This window comes from Hemiscyllium ocellatum, chromosome 6 (assembly GCF_020745735.1).
Source record: "Hemiscyllium ocellatum isolate sHemOce1 chromosome 6, sHemOce1.pat.X.cur, whole genome shotgun sequence".
Classification (NCBI taxonomy): Eukaryota; Metazoa; Chordata; class Chondrichthyes; order Orectolobiformes; family Hemiscylliidae; genus Hemiscyllium; species Hemiscyllium ocellatum.
Genome location: NC_083406.1, coordinates 81,505,894 through 81,524,358, shown reverse-complemented (window position 1 = coordinate 81,524,358; position 18,465 = coordinate 81,505,894). Strand labels below are relative to the sequence as shown.

Genomic DNA, 18,465 nt, shown 5'->3' with positions numbered 1-18,465 from the left:
GTGGTGCAGGCTCAAAGGACCAAATGGCTCATTCCTATTCTAATTAATTTTCTGCATATGTCTGCATGGTGGTCACACTCTACCAATACTTTGATGGTAGTTGCATCTATAACAGATAGATTGGTCAGGATAAAATTGCGTTGATTCTTTCAGACTTGCTATTTGTTAGTTCAATCTGGCAGCTATGTCTCCAGACTTAAGCAGTAATGGTATTACCAAGCAGTCCTTGGAGTATATTCTGGGGCTGTTTCTTCACCAGCTTCATGAGCGATACAGTGGCTCAGTGATTAGCACTGCTGCCTCACCAGGAAACTGGGTTTGATTCAACCTTTGGGCGACTGTCTCTGTGGAGTTTGCACGTTCTCCCCGTGTCTGTGTAGGTTTTTTCCGGGTGCTCTCGTTTCTTCCTACAGTCCAAGGATGCGCAGGTTAAGTGGACTGGCCACGCTAAATTGCGTATCCAGTGATATGCAGGCTGGGTGGATTAGCCATTGGAAGTGCAGGATTATAGAGTTGGGGGGTAGGACCAGGTGGGATGCTGTTCGAGCAGCAGCGTGGCCTCAATGGGCTGAATGGCATGCTTCCACACTGTCATCTGTAGGAATTCTAGACCATTTACTCTATGAGCTTAGGGAGGATGGTAAATCATAACTAACAAGAGCTTTACTCGCTCATTTGTTCTGATGCTTATCACCAGAGTCAATACTGTGGATTCTCAAGGCCAGTCTCCTAGTTGTCTACCACTTGTGGGAGAATCTAGGACCACAGGGCACAATCTCAGAATAAGGGGTTGCACATTCAAGATACAGATAAAGAAGAATTTCTTCTCTCACAGCATTGTGAATCTATGGAATTCTTTACCACAGAGATATGTTGAGGCCAAGTCATTAACGTATATTCCAGGGTGAGGTAGATAGACTTTTAATCAATAAGGGAATCCAGGTTTATAGGTAAATGGCAGGAAAGTGGAGTTGAGGATTATCAGATCAACCATGGTCTCACTGAATGGCAGAGCAAATCTGATTGGCCAATTGGTCTAATCTTGCTTCTATGTCTTATGGTCTTATATTCTGATGGTGGATAGGGCATCCAGAGCATTGATAAGGACGTCCAGATGAAGAGGAGTCTTCAAGACTGAAGATGAGTCATTGATTTTAACTTGACCAGTATGTGGGACGGTTCTGTCCACTGACTTTGGCATTGTTTGAGAAGGTAGTTGGAGGATTGATTGGGCTATCTATACGTTTGTTGTATCCAGTGTCTATGTTGATGTTGATGGTGTACCTAGTTTTATTTTTAATCAGTCTTTATTGTACTGGTTTAATACAACTGAACAGCTTGCCACTGAGAGAAGATTTAAAAGAGCAGTTAAGACTCGACCACATGACTGTGTGCTGTGTCTTTGCCATGCCAAAGACTGCACGAAACACCATGTACGACAAAGAGGCAGACAACTAGCAATCTGCATCCATGAACAGCTGCCCCTAGTAGTCATACACACAGATGACAAGGACGACAAATTTGACTGGGACAACACAATGATCAAACAGAGGACAGCCAGAGAATTCCTAGAAGCATGACACTCATCCACGGACTCCATCAACAAACACACAGACCCAGATCCAATATATCGGCTACTACAACGAACTACCAGAACCAGAAGCAGCAGGAACTAAACCAAATAAATTCCAGAAGATGCAGTGAGACTCTAAAGCACTGAAAATGTCACCTAGACAGGAGACAAAATATCTGCAAACTGACTTTCCAGCTCAATGAACATATCCACAACGATGGCAATCAGTACCAGAGCTACAAATCTTTCTGCAAACCTTGAACAGTGCTGGGTATCTGTACTCATATACCAGGCAGGCTGATAAGATCAGCGGATTTCAGATAGGTTTTAACAATACTGCTGTGGTTTGTGGTTACCATTAATAATAATTGCTTATTTTTTAAATTCCAAATTAATGAATCATTCACATGATTTAAATTGTATAAAAAACTGTCTTGGTGGGATCTGAATTCCTGCCTCTGGGATTATGCATCCAGTAACATAATCATTACATACTGTACTATTACATTACGTTATATCATTCAATCCCCAAGTGTTACTTTTGGCCTTACACAGTTTTCTGTTGAGTATGATGTTAACTGAAAACATATTTCTAACTTTACTTAGTCTTGCTGACATTTTTATCTGAGACATTTAATGTATTTTGAGATAAAATATTTTGAGTCTGGGTAATATAAGCAATAGTCAAGTGTTTAACTTACCACTTCTCCTATAACAGCTAGCCACCATTAACTGCCATTTGACTTGAGTAGGTCTGCATTAAAAATATAGTAATAAAACATTATTTTCAAAACCAAAGAAGAAATATTAATTGCTTTTACACAGTTTTCAGTTATAAACACAGCCTCTTCAAAGTTTTAAGATTTTTTTTAAACTTCCCATCTTAAATCTACCGTATTATACTTTCCTACCATATTCTTCAGTTTAGGACACCTTATGCAAAAGCAGAGTATTCACCATTTCCCAGGCATCCAAGACCAATGCTTTTCATCTTGCTATGTTGAGTAGTGCAAAAAGTAGGAAGAAGAGAGGTAATTTACCAACTGATCTTCTCTCTCTCAAATCCTTTACCTGATACCTTATATAATTCCCTGCCTAAGATAGGAAACACAGTGCATGGGGGACATCACAGAATCGATGATAGAATCCCAATAATGTGGAAGCAAGGCATTCAGCCCAACAGGTCCACACTGACCATCTTCGAAGAGCATCCCACCCAGATCCACACCCCCACCCGATCCCTGTAACACTGCATTCCCCATGGCCAACTTACTAAGCCTGCACATCCCTGGACACGATGGGCAATTTAGCATGACCAATCCACCTAGACCAGAGCAACTGGAGGAAATCCACGCAGAGATAGGGAGAACATGCAACTCTACACAAACAGTCTACCAATGCTGGGTCCCTGGTGCTGTGAGGCTGCAGTGCTAACCACTGAGACACTGTGCCACTCCACATGACATATATATCACTTTCTCAATCCTGTTTGGCACTGTGTACACCAGTATAATGTTTAACAACAGCTTTAAAAAACAAATAAATCAGAAGTTCAGCATTACATAAATGGGGATATCTGGAAAGTTTCTAAGTAATTAACCTCTATTGTTTAAAAGAAAAGTTATGATTGACATCTAATCAAAATGCATTATTCTATGCTAAGAACTGTGCATTTGAACATAGCAGTGGGAGAATTGTACAATAATGCCACTAAAATGCATTTGCCAACAACTAGAATACTTAACATAGTATCTTCATACTGAGGCAAGACACTTAGCAAATTTGTAAACTTAAGTTATTGAATAACCTTCTCCTAATAATTTAGTAATTAATGTAATCGTAAAGATCAATGTTTCCAAGCCAAGAAGTAAAAACAATTTTAAAGAGTGTCAAGGTTCTCATTCTCAAACAATCCATTGAATGCTTATGCGTCAGTGTCATTTGGGAAGATAATAAATCTTGGATATGAAGCTTTCTGAAGCTCAGTGAAAACTGTGGCTCGGGGATAACATTTCTATTTGGAGTTAGAAAGCTGTGGGTCCCAAGAGCATTCCAGGACTCATGTATTATCTATACTGAGGCACCTCAGATTAGTCCTGGGGAAACTGCATTACTATCAAAGGGTTTTCAGATGTTATATCATTTGCCCGTTAAGAGAAGAATGATAGCTCTCTTTTGAGAATGAATAGTTTCTACCTGTGATACTCAGAGAAGCCAGTACTCTTTAGTGGCCACATCTTGTTAATGGAACAATGGAATACAATGGAATACAACATACAATGTCAAAAATAAAATATTTCTTACTGGATAAGTGCTGCCCTTTCAAAGTACTGAATCGCTTTTTCACAGAACTGTGTGTCAATGTAGTATGCTCCAAGCCATTCAATGCCCTCAATGTTTGATGGAAAATACCTAAACGACTGATAAAAATAACAGGATACAAGGTGCTAGTTATGGATAGCATTACGTGTCCATTACAAGATTATCCAAATGCTTCCTCACTGAGATTTTTATTTAAATTTTCTCAAGGACTTAAGTTTGAAATTAATGAATGTTAGCGTTACATCTTGAAAATCACACTGCCTATTTACCAAAATAATGTCTGGTACAAAATTAACATTTTCCTCATAAGTATTTATTAAACAGTCTAAATTAAATGTCAAGTATTTTAAAAGGACATACCGGAGACAAAGATTTCAACCATGTAAACTACATGGCAGTAGAGCAATCTAAGGGATTTTGACTGGCCTAAACAAACACATTTATTTTCATTTCAATCTTAAAATAATGTTAATAGCCTTAAATTCACTAAATTACATCAATTGTTTGGAATAACATTATACATTTGAGTCACAAAGTTTTGCGGTGTTCTCCATAAGTGCAAGTAAAGCATCCATGTTTATTCAGGCCTAGACTCAAGAGCCCTATTCGATATTTTGGGGATGATGTCACCTATGGGGCTAGGACAGGTTACTAGTATCTAGGAATGTGTATCAGCAACACCTTCTACAACTGGCCCTCACTGACAGGTGCCACATTTATGTTGAGTTTTTACAATTTTAGTTTTCTTACTATTGTTCTCCATATAAAGAATAAAAAAATTGTGTTTACATCTATTCTATGAATGAACATTATGACCTGCTGCACTTTTCAGCATCACATTTTTCAGCTCTAACTGATCAAGGCAATGCTCTGAAGAATGAACAAAAGAATGGCTGTGATCTAATTTGCTAGTATGAAATAGACTCAATGTGTTTCTATTTTCTTTACGTCTGACAAGGATTGTATTTAATATTTCTAGTTTCCAGTATGAGAGTTTGGCACACTGCGAACCTGACTGACAACCTTAAATTGGTTGTCAGCATAATTCTTAGCACATTCAGGATTATTTGGCAAATGTTGCCAAATCACCAAATCATATCTCATGTTAGACATTGTACAGATTATTCTGGAAAGGTATGGTATCTCAAAGGTTTGTGAATGTGCTGTGCAATATCAAAACAAGTCATGTTTGCCAGTAATAGGATGTTGCCGTCATACCAAAATGATGCCCTTCCTCTCTCAAAAGTGAGTGTGTAATATATGAATTTCAGCGCCAATGTAATGTTAGTTGTGTAGGTCATGTGTTCCAAGGACTGGCAGATTATATCAAACAGAAGGTCCTTTAAGATGCTTGCAACAGGTAAAGATACTAATTATTCCCACTAGCATGTGCTTCCAAAACTCAAACCACAGTATCCAGCATTAGATCTCTGTGATTTAAGCTTGTCAGTTGGGCTCACAGCGTGGCACACTTGCACATACTGGAAGTTACTTGTATTACAGAGCCCTGTTTTTTGCAAACACAAAGAATGTGTGCTTGAACACAGTTTGAGCCTGGTACTGTATAACACTATAAGCAGCAGACATTCTCTGGTATATTTCTCAGCATAATGCCTTGACTAATTATAATCAATCTGCCTTGTTTAAATTTAAACTAAACTGCTCAGTTAACTGTTAGTCAAATTCCAAATGGTGCATTCTTCATGACAATACCTCTACTGATCAAAGCAAACTTGCCAATACCAATCAGCACTCTCATGGGTACTATAAAATGTTGCTCTTCTGACCACTGATACTCTCATAAATAACGTGAACAAGACTGAACACACTGACATCATGTTTTGTTTAGAGCCATGCTTTTACTGTGCAGGATAATAGGGAAAGAGTAGGAGGATTCCTGAAGAAGGGCTTATGCCTGAAACGTCGATTCTCCTGCTCCTTGGATGCTGCCTGACCTGCTGCGCTTTTCTAGCAACACATTTTTCAGCTCTGACCTCCAGCATCTGCAGTCCTCACTTTCTCCTTCATCAGTTAGTCAACTTGCCAGATTTAAATCTAATCAAAGCTGGACAGCCAACTGTTAGTCATCATCTATCCAAGGCATTTCCCATGCCAATGCCTTCACAAATCACAGTGACCATGCTAATCCATTAGCATTCTCTTCTTATGTAGTATAAAATGCTGATTTCCTTTTCACTGGTCCTCTTGTGAATGACCCAATGAGTGCACAATGAAAAGCTGAAGAAAATGTTTTTTTTTCACTAATAGTCAAGTTCTATACGACCAAACAACCATTTGCATACCACAGTAAAGTTCATAATATTTAAAATCTTATACGATTTCTGTAAGATATCACTAAGAATTCAAAAATCTTTTTTAAAAAATTATCAATTTCTACGGAGATCATAAAAGTGTAGCAAAGGGAAGTGGCTTGAGAAGAAAATTCTGGCAAATATTACAGACAGCAGTTCACAAAGTTATATCAAAAATATTGGCTTTACAAACTGAATGCTAGTTCTAAAGGATTTTAGTCCTTCTAATTTATATTTCTGCTCTGAGTGAATGAGAAAACCTTGTTCATTGTCTGTTTTGTTGTACACACACGTAATAATTTGTATTTACTGTCTGAGTGGCCACAATCTTATGTACCAGTCTTACAGACGCTGAATAATCTTGAGGCCCACTCTTAATTTGAGAATTCAATTACACGACTAGTTTAGCAAACAGTTATTAAAAAAATCCCCAGAATGACCATTGTTGATTAAATACCTCATAATAATATTGGAAAGCCTGGGACTTGTCTCCTTCATTGTCATACAGGTCTCCTAGTTTAGCCAATGCCTGTGGGTCAGTGGGTGCAACACTAATCAACTGCATGAGCCACTCAATAGCTTGAGTCAGATCTTCCAGTATTTCATATCTCAAACATTGTGAGTCAAGGATCAGGTTTTCTTTAAAAATGACAATTTCTACTGTCACATGTGGATAAATATACTGTAGCAATCCTTCTTGTATACTTTGGTATCATTGTCATGTTCTGCTAAATAATACAATAGCAATAACATAGAACCCATGATCATCAATTTGGATGTGGTAATAAAATAACTTTCATATAGTTGTCCATAATTACACAATGTTAAGCAAAAATGTATGTAAGTGGATTCAACTAGAGAATTAACAGCACGAGCAAAAATCAACAAATAGAAAGCAGTTTTTGCTATTTAGTTTAAAGCCGTATCTAAAGCCCTAGTTATGTGATTCAACAGGATCCTGTTTCTAGCCTGATTCTATTAGCTCATGGCTCATGTAGTTTTTAGAAAAAAATTTAGATAGAGTCATACAGCATGGAAGTAGACCCTTTGGTTCAACTTGCCCATGTTGACCAGACATCCCAATCCAATCTAGTCCCACTCGTTTGCAGTTGGCCCATATCCCTCTAAACCCTTCCTATTCATATCTGCATCCAGGTTCTTTTGAATTGTAATTGTACCAGCCCCCAACATTTCCTCTGGCAGCTCAATCCATATATGTACGACCCTCTGCGTGGAACAGTTACCACTCGGATGCTGTTTAAATCTTTCACCTCTCATCTTAAACCTATGGTCTTTAGTTCTGGACTCACCTACCTTGAGGAAAAGACTTTGGCTGTTCACCCTGTCCAAAACCCCATAATTTTACAAACTTCTATAAAGTAACCCCTTAGCCTTCAACACTAGGGAAAAAAATCCCCAGCCTTAAAGCCTCTCCTTATAACTGAACCTCTCCAGTCCCGGCAACATCCTTGTAAATCTTATTGGCACCTTTTTAAGTTTAGCAACATCCTTCCTATTGTATTCTAAAAGTGGCTTAACCAATGTCTTGCACAGCCACAACACGACCTCCCAACTCCTATACTCAACACACTGACCAATCAAGGCAAGCGTATCAAGCCCCTTCTTCAATATTCTGTCAACCTGCATTTTCACTTTCAAGGAACTATGCATCTGCACCTGTGATCTCACCAAGACCCCGTATATCATTTCTACTTCTCAATTAAATTCCTCTTGCAACGAAGACCAATATAGCATTTGGCTTCCTAATTGCTTGCTGCACCTGCCGGTCTACTTCACCGAATGGTGTACAAGGTCACCAAAATCCTTTTCTACATCCACATTTTGTGTCACTATTTAAATAATACTGTCTTTCTGTTTTTCACAGAGAGCATAGATGCATATTTAGTAATGTTATACTGTATCTGTCATGTATTTCACACTCATTCAACTCATCTACATCAGCTTGAAGCCCCCTTGTATCCCCTCACAATTCACAATCCCACCAAATTTTGTTTCATCAGTAAACTTGGAAATACTGCATTTGGGTGCCTGATCTAAATGATTTTTTTGTACTTCAAACAGACATGGACCAACTATGATCCTTGCGGTACCTCACAATTTACTGTCTGGCACTGGAAAAAAAGTCTTTTATTCCTTAGGAACAGGAATAGATCATTCAGCCCTACAAACCTACTCTGCCAGTCAATGAGATTATGACTGAGCTTTGGTCTGACTGCATGTATCTTTTTGACACATATCCCTAAATAGCTTTTATCTATCTCAGATTTAAAATAAACAATTGACCTAGCATCAAAAGTTATTTGTGGACAAGTTCCAAATCTTTTGAGTGTTCCCACTCTCTGCTTTCTGTCTGTCTACCAACTCTCAATTCATGTCAACATATGACTTTTTAATTCATTCATGGTTTTCTGGAGATTATTACTTTTTTAGTTCTGCCTTTTAATTTAGCCCCCGGCTGCTCATATTGCCTCAGCAGAACTGCTCTACTTACATCTTTGGTATCTGCATGGACCACATCACTTGGATCTTTCCTTCTCTCACTCTAAGTTGCTCTGCAGTTCAGATAAGATATTCTGAACCCAGGCACTAAGCAGGCAACACTGCCTTCAAGAATCTCAATCCTGGACAAAGAGAACAGCGTCTGTTCCCCTAACTATACTGTCCCAATTACAATTACGTTTCACTTTTCTCCACCATCTTGAATAGCTCCCTGTACCATGGTCAGTTTGCTCATCCTCCTCACAGTCCCCACTTTTGTCCACACAGGAAGCAAGAATTTCAAACCTGTTAGACAATATCAAGGGCTGATACTCCTGTAGCACTACCTCCTGGATCACTCATGGTCTTACCTTGCTCATAATCATAACCTCTGCCCCTGACCATTGACCAGATTCAAGGAAGTAAATCGAAGGGGTGTGACAACATCCTGAAACAAAGTATCCAGATAACGCTCTCCCTCCCCGAGATGTTGCAGTGTTCAAAGCTCAGACTCTGAGCTACAGTCCTTCAAGAAAGCAGTACTTGCTACAGATGTCAGTCTGAACCGCAATAGGGTCCACCAGCTCCCACATCATGCAGGTACAAAACGTCACCTGGCCCTACATCTCTATTTTATTTACTTAGTTCTTACGTTTTTTTTATTTCCTATTGTCTTTTAAAATTTTAAACTGCAAATATTTCTCATTTTTGCTTCAATCTGAAAGTAATCTACAATATAATATCAAATTAACAGCTCCTGCCAACTAAAGAAATTATTGTTTTCCTGTGATGGGCCCCTGATCCTGGGCTTCAATTTGTCCTAATAAAAATACTCTATACTGCTTTTGGCATTGCTATCTCTTTATAAGGAAAAAATAAGAAATAACTTATTTCTTCTCTGTCATCCTATTCTGCTGCAGCTTTGAAGGGAAATGACAAATTAATGTTCCAGGAACAGCCTTTCATCAAAAGTGAAAAAAGGTTTAAACAGAATAGTGGGAAAGGAATGGCAACATATTCATTTCACATTGTCGTCAATTCTTGCTGCAAAGCAAATGAAAATTGAAATTTGCTACCATTTTAAACTTCTTATCTCTTGGGTACTTAGTCGCACGCTACTTTGCTGAAGATGATGGTCCAGACACTTATCTATCTTGAATAAGCTTGAAGAAAAAGCACAATGCTGCACAAGTTGGAAATCTGAAATTTATTTTAAAAAAGTGCTGGAAAAACTCAGCATGTATGTTAGCAATGTGCAGAGGGAGAACGTTTTGAGTCCAATGACTCTTTGGAACCGCAGCCCTAAACAGCCCTCTATGATTTTTTTGGCTTTGAGTAATCTATTGTTGCCTCTTTATAAGGACCTCAACTGTTCCACAGTGCCATAGCTTGCTTTCTGCCCAAGTCACCCAGGGAGGGCTAACCTCAATAACATCCATCTTATTCAACTCATGTCCCCACGCCATTACCTCCTTTGACAATACCAATCGCTGCCAATTTCCTTCAAAATGTCCATTTACGAATTATGCCTTGCCCTGCACAATGCTATTGTAGATTATTTCATTAACATGTTACTTTTGATTGAAATCTGGTTCAAGATCCTGCATTATATAATAAAGCAGGGTAAATAATTAATGCCATGTAGAGTACATTGCAAATGAAAAATGGCGATGTATCATAAGCAAGGTTGACTCATGTGTCACAAATTACAGAAAATTCCAACACTTACCAAAATGTTCCCTGACTATTATCTCAGGCCTCTAGATTAATACTTCAGTGACATATGCCAACATCTTGCAATGTAATGCAGTGACAGTGGAGGACAGCCTACTTATACTTCATTCTCTTTTAATCCTACAGAACTGGAAAGCTCACAATATCTGGAAGATGGCGCATATAGGAGACCAAGTGCTGAATCAGTACCAATTCATAGTCATAGAGGAGATGGCACTGGATACTGCATGGATGCTATTGAGATGGGCCATTGGTGATGGTGAAACTAGAAGCTGAAAAGAGTAAGGTCATTTAATACCTGCATCCTTGAGTGAAGGGCAAGAATGAGACCTCCACACATCGCATATAGAGACTTACTGATCACTGTACTCTATGGGACTGGCCACACAGATGCACCTGCTAAGTTGTCCAAATTCTCATAATTCTTCTTATGTCTCCGACAGATCTGAATATGATGATTCACAAAACAGAACACTGCATACATAGCCAACTTCCTCAGTAAAGTGAAGATTGCACAGAACCTGCACCATCACATCCTACCTCAACATCACCTACCAGCACTAATAACCACCTTGACTGGGCCAAAATCAAGTCTAGAACATGGTGAGAAGCACACTACCATTGAGCAGGAGGTGGTAAATGTCAGCCAGATTGAGGTTGATCCCTTGAAGTGCCTGAATGTATAAAGATTCAGGTTGTTGATGGCTGCATATAGGAGATTGCAATGGGTTGGTGCAAAAGATCAGGTGATTCCGGAACTCAAATGTCTGAGATTAGTTAATTAGATAGATGTACTCTCCTCTAGTACTGGTGCTTTCGCATGTGAAGGCAAATGACTTCTGGCGATACTCATGAAGGCTGAGGTAACACACATTCTTCTTGTTGAAGACCCTCTCTGCCCTTTACTGGTTTGATCTTGACTGCTGGGGCTCTTTCTCAGTACAAAGACAGTCAGATTGTTTCCATCTCCAGTCATTGAGTTGTTGGTGGTTTGTGCAGCTTCGTCTGCACATCTACTGTACAAATGATGCCAGCAGTTTACTTTTTTTTCTTAGTTTATTCATGGGATGAAGGCATCGCTGGCTAGGCAGCATTTATTGCCCATCCCTATTTCCCCAGACGGCAGTTAAGAGCCAACCACATTGCCGTGAGTCCAGAGTCACATGTAGGCCAGACTAGGCAAGAATGGAAGCTTCCTTCTCTGAAGGACATGAGTGAATGAGATCGATTTTTCCAACAATCGACAATGGATTCATAGTCATCATTAGTCTCTTAATTCCAGATTTTTAATGAATTCAAATTCCACCATCTGCCATGGTGGGATTCAAACCCATTGGGATTAACAGTCTAGCTATAATACCACTAGGCCATCGTCTCTGCACACTGGTCCTCTCACAACTTGCACTGTTCACTGTTGAGAAACATAAGCCATGACAACTCTGCAATTGGTTGGGTGGCTGAGCATAATTGTCTTAAACATCAACATTTCACCAAATTCTGGAGGTGGTAAGATTCACTGCCCACCTCTAAGAATGCAATTTTAAATTGTGCCAACACCTTCTTGTCTCCATTGCCAAATGAAAATCTACCCTCTATTTCACTGAGTGGTTAGTATATAGAACAGCAACAAAAACTTGCATTTAAACATCTTTTTATGACATAGTAAAATATTGTAACATAACAAGCATCCCTCCCCGATGAACTCAATTCATTCTACATTCATTTTGACCAGAAGATCAGTGAAACTATGTCACCTTCTTTGACAGCCCCGGCTGCACCTGTACCTGTAGTCACCGCCGCTGACATTAAGATCGACCTTCTTGGGAGCAAGCCCATGGAAAGCGACTACCCTGGATCAAATCATAGTTATAGAGATATACAGCACGCAAACAGACCCTTCGGTCCAACTCGTCCATGCTGACCAGATATCCTAAATTAATCCAATCCCATTTGAGAGCACTTGGCCCATATCCCTCTAAACCCTTCCTATTCATATACCCATCCAGATGCCTTTTAAATGTTGTAACTGTACCAGTCTCTACCACTTCCTCTGGCAGCTTATTCCACAAATGTACCACCGTTTGCGTGAAAACATTGCCCCTTAGGTCCCTTTTATATTTTTCCCCTCTCACTGCAAACCTATGCCTTCTAGTTCTGGACTCCTCCCACCCTGGGTAAAAGACCTAGTCTATTTATCCTATCCATGCCCCTCATGATTTTATAAACCTCTACAAGGTCACCCCTCAACCTCCAAGGCTCCACAGAAAACAGCCCCAGCCCTATTCAGCCTCTCCCTATAGCTCAAATCTTCTAACACTGGCAACATCCTTGTAAATCTTTTCTGAACCCTCTCAAGTTTCACAACTTTCTTCCTATTGGAAAGAGACCAGAATTCCAAAAATGGCCTAACCAATGTCCTGTACAGCTGCAACATGACCTCCCTGCTCATATATTCAATGCTCTGACCAATAAAGGAAAGCATACTAAACACCTTCTTCACTTTCCTATCTACCCGAGACTCTACTTTCAAGAAACTATGCACCTGCACTCCAAGGTCTCTTTGTTCAGCCACACTCCCAGGACCTTACCATTAAGTGTAAAAGTTCTGTTCTGATTTGCCTTTCCAAAATGCAGCACCTCACATTTATCTAAATTAAACTCCATCTGCCACTCCTCAGCCCATTGGCCCATCTGATCAAAATCCCATTGTACTCTGAGGTAACCTTCTTCACTGTCACATTACCTCAAATGTTGGTGTCATCTGCAAACTAGGAGAAGGTGAGGACTGTAGATGTTGGAGATCAGAGTTGAGAGTGTGGTGCTGGAAAAGCACAATAGGTCAGGCAGCACCCTAGAAGCAGGAGAATTGACATTTCGGGCATAAGCCCTTCATCCCGTCATATGCAAACTTACTAACTATACCTCCTATATTCACATCCAAATCATTTATATAGATGATGAAAAGCAGTAGACCCAGCACAGATCCTTGTGGCACACCACAGGTCACAGGCCTCCAGTCTAAACAGCAACACTCCACCACCACCCTCTGTCTTCTACCTTTCAGCCAGTTCTGCATCCAAATGGCTAGTTCTCCCTGTATTCCATCGGGCAGCACAGTGGCTAGTACTGTTGCCTCACAGTGCCAGGGACCTGGGTTCGATTCCTACCTTGGGCAACTGTCTGTGTGGAGCTTGCACATCTTCCCTGTGTCTGCGTGGGTTTCCTCTGGGTACTCCGGTTTCCTCCCACAATCCAAACTTGTGCAGGTCAGGTGAATTGGCCATACTAAATTGCCCATAGTGTTAGGTACATTAGTCAGTGGTAAATATAGGGTCGGGGACTGGTTCTGGGTGGGTTACTCTTCGGAGGGTCAGTATGGACTTGTTGGGCTGAAGGGCCTGTTTCCATACTGTAGGGAATCTAATCTAATCTAACTTTGTTAACCAGTCTACCACGAGGATCCTTGTTGAACGCCTTATTGAAGTCTATACATAGGTCATTTCCACTGCTCTGCCCTCATCATTTCTCTTCGTTATTTCTTCAAAACACTTAATCAAGTTAGTGAGTCATGACTTCCGATGTACAAAACCATATTGACTATCCATGATCAGTCCTTGCCAATCCAAATACATACAAATCCTGTCTCTCAGGATTCTCTCCAACAACTTGCCCACCACCAATGTCAGGCTCACTGGTCTCTCTTTCCTTGGCTTTTCCTTACCACCTTTCTTAAATAGCTCTCTGGTCATGCACTCAGAATCCGTGTGGACCAGCTGCCAGGAATATTTGCAGATATCTTTAATCTGTTCTTACTATGATGTGAGGTTTCCATCTGCTTCAAGAAGACCTCTACCATCCTGGTGTCAAAGTAAAAATCAGGTAACATCAAGCCTTAATGACCACTGCCCGTTCGCTCTGACATCCATCATTATGAAGAGCTTAGTAATGGCACACATTAACTACAGCTTCCCAGATTGTCTAGATCCACTACAATATGCCTACCGTCGTAATAAGTCCACGGCAGACACCATCTCCATGGCCTTACATTCATTCTGGAACATTTGGATAACAAGGACACCTACGCCTTCAACTCCATAATTCCAACCAAACCCATCCCTGAAATCAGGGACCTAAAATTCTACTCCCCATTGCAACAGGACCCTCAATTTCCTGTTCTGGAGATTGCCATCAGTAAGGATAGGCAATGACATCATATCCACAATAATCCTCGACACCAATGCCATGCCAAGGCTGCTTAATCAGCCCTTTTCTATATTCCTTATACACTCATGACTGTGTGGCCAAATTCCGCTCCAACTCCATTTACAAACTTGCTGAATACACCACCACAGTGGGTTGGATCTCAAACAAGACAGAGTACAGGAAAGAGATAGACAGTTTAGTAGCATGGTGTAAAGACAACAATCTCTCCCACAATGTCAGCAAAATGAAGGAGTTGGTCATCGATTTCATGAAGCACAGTAGAGGACATGCCCTGTCTATATCAATGGTGTTGAGGTGGAGGTGGTCAAGAGCTTCAAGTTCCCCACCATAAAATATCACCAACAATCTATCCTGGTCCAACCATGCCTTTGCTGCAGTCAAGAAAGCACACCAAAACACCACTACTTCCTCAGAAAGCTAAGGAAATTTGGCATGTCCACAATGATTTTTACCAAGTTTTATAGCTGCACCATAGAAAGCACCCTATCCAGATGCATCACAGCTTATTATGGCAACTGCTCAGTCCAAGACTGCAAGAAATAACAAAGAATTGTGAACGCAGCCCAGTCCATCATGAAAACCAACTTTTTTGCCATTGACTCCATCTACATTTCTTATTGCCTGTGGAAAGCAGCCAACGTAATCAAAGACCCCTCCCAATCCGGTTATACGTCCTTCCATCCTCTTCCATCAGGTAGAAGATACAAAATTTTGAAAACACACGCCAACTGTGGTTAGTCCACTGTCTTTGTGCCCATCTCTGGCCCAGTTCTCATAATATGGTATGTCAGCAGGTACCAAAATTGGAAGCCCCCCCACCATTTAAAAAAAATTAACAAGCAACTTGTTAACAGGGCAATTAACGCAACTAACCCCCGTTGCCCAACTGATAATACAGGTTGTTCTGTTATAATGTGTGCTGCATCAATGCGAATTTACTGTAACATGGTTGAGGAATAGGGGATGCTGTTTCTAAAGCGCGATTTTTCCATTAGAGGGACAGCACAAGAAAGCAACCATTACATTAAAGTGAACTGACTGTACAATTGTGTGGGCAAACAGAGAAGATCCAGAAGGCAATTTTTGAAAATAACTTGATGGAAAAGGTGAAAAGGAAAGAGATTATATTGTTTGGAGGTGCCCCAGGCACAGAGAACACTCCCATTCCAAGATGCTCCCCATTCCCTGTTCCTCTGCTGCCTGACCTTCAAAACACACCAACCCCACATCACTGTAGCCCTTCCTTGGGTCCTTTCTTCTTCAAAAAAACCAAGTGTCTGTTAGAGTCCAGTGGCTCTGTCCTCTTCACTCCAGGATCTAAATGCAGTCTCAGCAGCATGCAATCAGGGTGCTCTCACTGAGGGCTGGAAATTTGAATCTCACCTCAAGGCCACCTTCCATGTAATATCTCCATGGGGTAGCCATGTTGATCATCAGTTCTTGTAGCACCAACTTTCTTTCTATGATGGCAAGCGTTATGGTACCTTGCTCCATCATATCCCATGTTTGGTTTTGAAGTGTGTCTACTTCAACGCCAGGAACATCCGGAATAAGGTGGATGAACTTGCAGTATGGGTTGGTACCTGGGACTTTGACGTTGTGGCCATTTCAGAGACATGGTTAGAGCAGGGACAGGTATGGTTGTTGCAGGTTCCAGGATTTAGATGCTTCAGTAAGAACAGAGAAGATGGTAAAAGAGGGGAAGGTGTGGCATTGTTGGTCAAGGATAGTATTATAGTTGCAGAAAGGATATTTGGGGACTCGTCAACTGAGGTAGTATGGGCTGAAGTTAGAAACAGGAAAAGAGAGGTCACCCTGTTGGGAGTTTTCTATAGACCTCCGAATAGTTCCAGACATGTAGAGGAAAGGTTAGCAAAGATGATTCTTGAAAGGAGTGAGAGAGACAGGGTAGTTATCATGGGGGACTTCAATTTTCCAAATATTGACTGGGAATACTACATACGAGTACTATAAAAAAAGTTTCTTTACTCAGAGAATAGTAAGGGTATGGAATGCTTTGCCTGCAACAGTAGTAGATTCGCCAACTTTAAGTACATTTAAGTCGTCATTGGACAAGCATATGGACGTACATGGAATAGTGTAGGTTAGATGGGCTTCAGATTGGTATGACAGGTCGGCGCAACATCGAGGGCCGAAGGGCCTGTACTGCGCTGTAATGTTCTATATTCTATGTTTCCACAGTTTTGTTTTGAATTTACCTGCTATTGCCACTCCCACCTGTCTAACCTGAGCTGATGCAACTTGAGGTGTCGACTATGTCTTTTCTTCCTTTGGCTATCATCTTATTGCTGTTTTTGGCATCTTGTTGCTATATTTTGGCTACTGTTTTTCCCCAAATTGTAAGAGTGATTACACTTCTAAAACTTAGATTTAATTGACTGTAAAGGATTTTCAGATATCCTGAGATCATGAAAGTGCAAATTACAACAGTTGGCAAAAAACAAATCCATTCTCAATTTATTAGGAAAGCCACAAGGTTTCCCAAATATCAAAACAAACATTATTTGATGAAAATTCCATCACTATTCAAATGATGTGCTTACACATCAAATGTCTGTAAAGGATACAGGTTTGCAATCTGGTACATAACTTGAGCACTGTTCCTCATGATTGCATGGAGCTTCAAGAAACAATCCAAAGCTTCCTCCAGTCTATTCAACTTCTTGTAAGTAAGACCTAAAATTAAAAAGTACAAGTCTTTAAAGTAGTAGCAAATTTAAAAAGTACTGGAGTATTATTGCATGGTATCGTGGAATAGTGAGATGAAGTAGTAAAATCTTGAAGAATAAGAATAAATGATCTGATGTGCCTTTTTTTAATGTGAACTTATCTTCTGATGCGGAGTTTTGTTTGTAATCCCTCACACTTTAATTGTATCACTTTTAGGAGGCACAAAGAAACACCATGTGATTTTCTGCAGAGAGGGAGAGTCATTCATGAGTTATTTATAGTGACCTCTTAGAGGTCATTCACAGCTGCACAAAAGCTAATCACCCGTCCTTCTCACTGGGGAACAATGGGCTATGACAGCGATGAACCAGTTGTTGAAAAGAAAAAAGGAAAGAAAATTGAGGCATAGCCTCCAAATTACATCATATTATAACCAGTGATTGTGGATGATTGAGGATACTATGAGACACTTGCTTTGAAATACATTGAGTCTAATTTTTGTTTCAATTAAAATTTCTAACACAAATAGATATCGTTAATACACATGTAATGGCAAAACCCAAATAATTCCCTGAAAGATTATTTATGACAACGGATTATATAAATTATGCCTGTTTTCTTTAGAATTTTAGAAGGTTAAGTGGTGATCTGATCAAAGTCTTCAGGAAGCTAGACCTAGTCATCTAAAAGCTCTGCTCATGGTCTGGGAATCCGAATTCACATCCAGCAGATGATGGAATTTGAACTCATTAAAAAAAATCAGGAACTAAAAATCCACAGATGACCATGAAACCATTGCCATTTGGCTCATTAATGTCCTTTAGGGAAGGAAATCTGCCATCCTCACCTGGTCTGGCCTACATGTGACTCCAGATCAACAGCAATATGGTTGACTATCAAATGGCCTCTTGAATGACCTAGCAAACTGCACAGTCATTTCAAGTCCAACGAAGTTTCAACAAAGAAACGAAACCAGACAGTTACTGGAAACGACAAAGGCAAAAACAGTCCTGTTGACCGTGTAAAGTCTTCTTTATTAACATCTGGGGGTTAGTGCTAAAATAGGGAGAGCTGTCTCACAAACTAATCAAGCAACAGCCTGACAAAGTC

At 40.1% G+C, this 18,465-nt stretch overlaps 1 protein-coding gene across 2 annotated transcripts in view; it reads right to left on the bottom strand.

Annotated features, from left to right (window-relative positions):
* The window catches only part of ift88 (intraflagellar transport 88 homolog), a 122,112-nt gene that overhangs the window by 30,286 nt on the left and 73,361 nt on the right, over positions 1-18,465 (bottom strand). For both annotated transcript variants that reach the window (XM_060826712.1, XM_060826713.1), the window contains 4 exons: positions 17,253-17,361; positions 6,665-6,815; positions 3,878-3,993; positions 2,275-2,327 (listed from right to left, as the gene is read on the bottom strand). In XM_060826712.1, the coding sequence (XP_060682695.1) occupies positions 2,275-2,327; positions 3,878-3,993; positions 6,665-6,815; positions 17,253-17,361 (429 nt within the window). The remainder of the gene's footprint in view (positions 1-2,274; positions 2,328-3,877; positions 3,994-6,664; positions 6,816-17,252; positions 17,362-18,465) is intronic.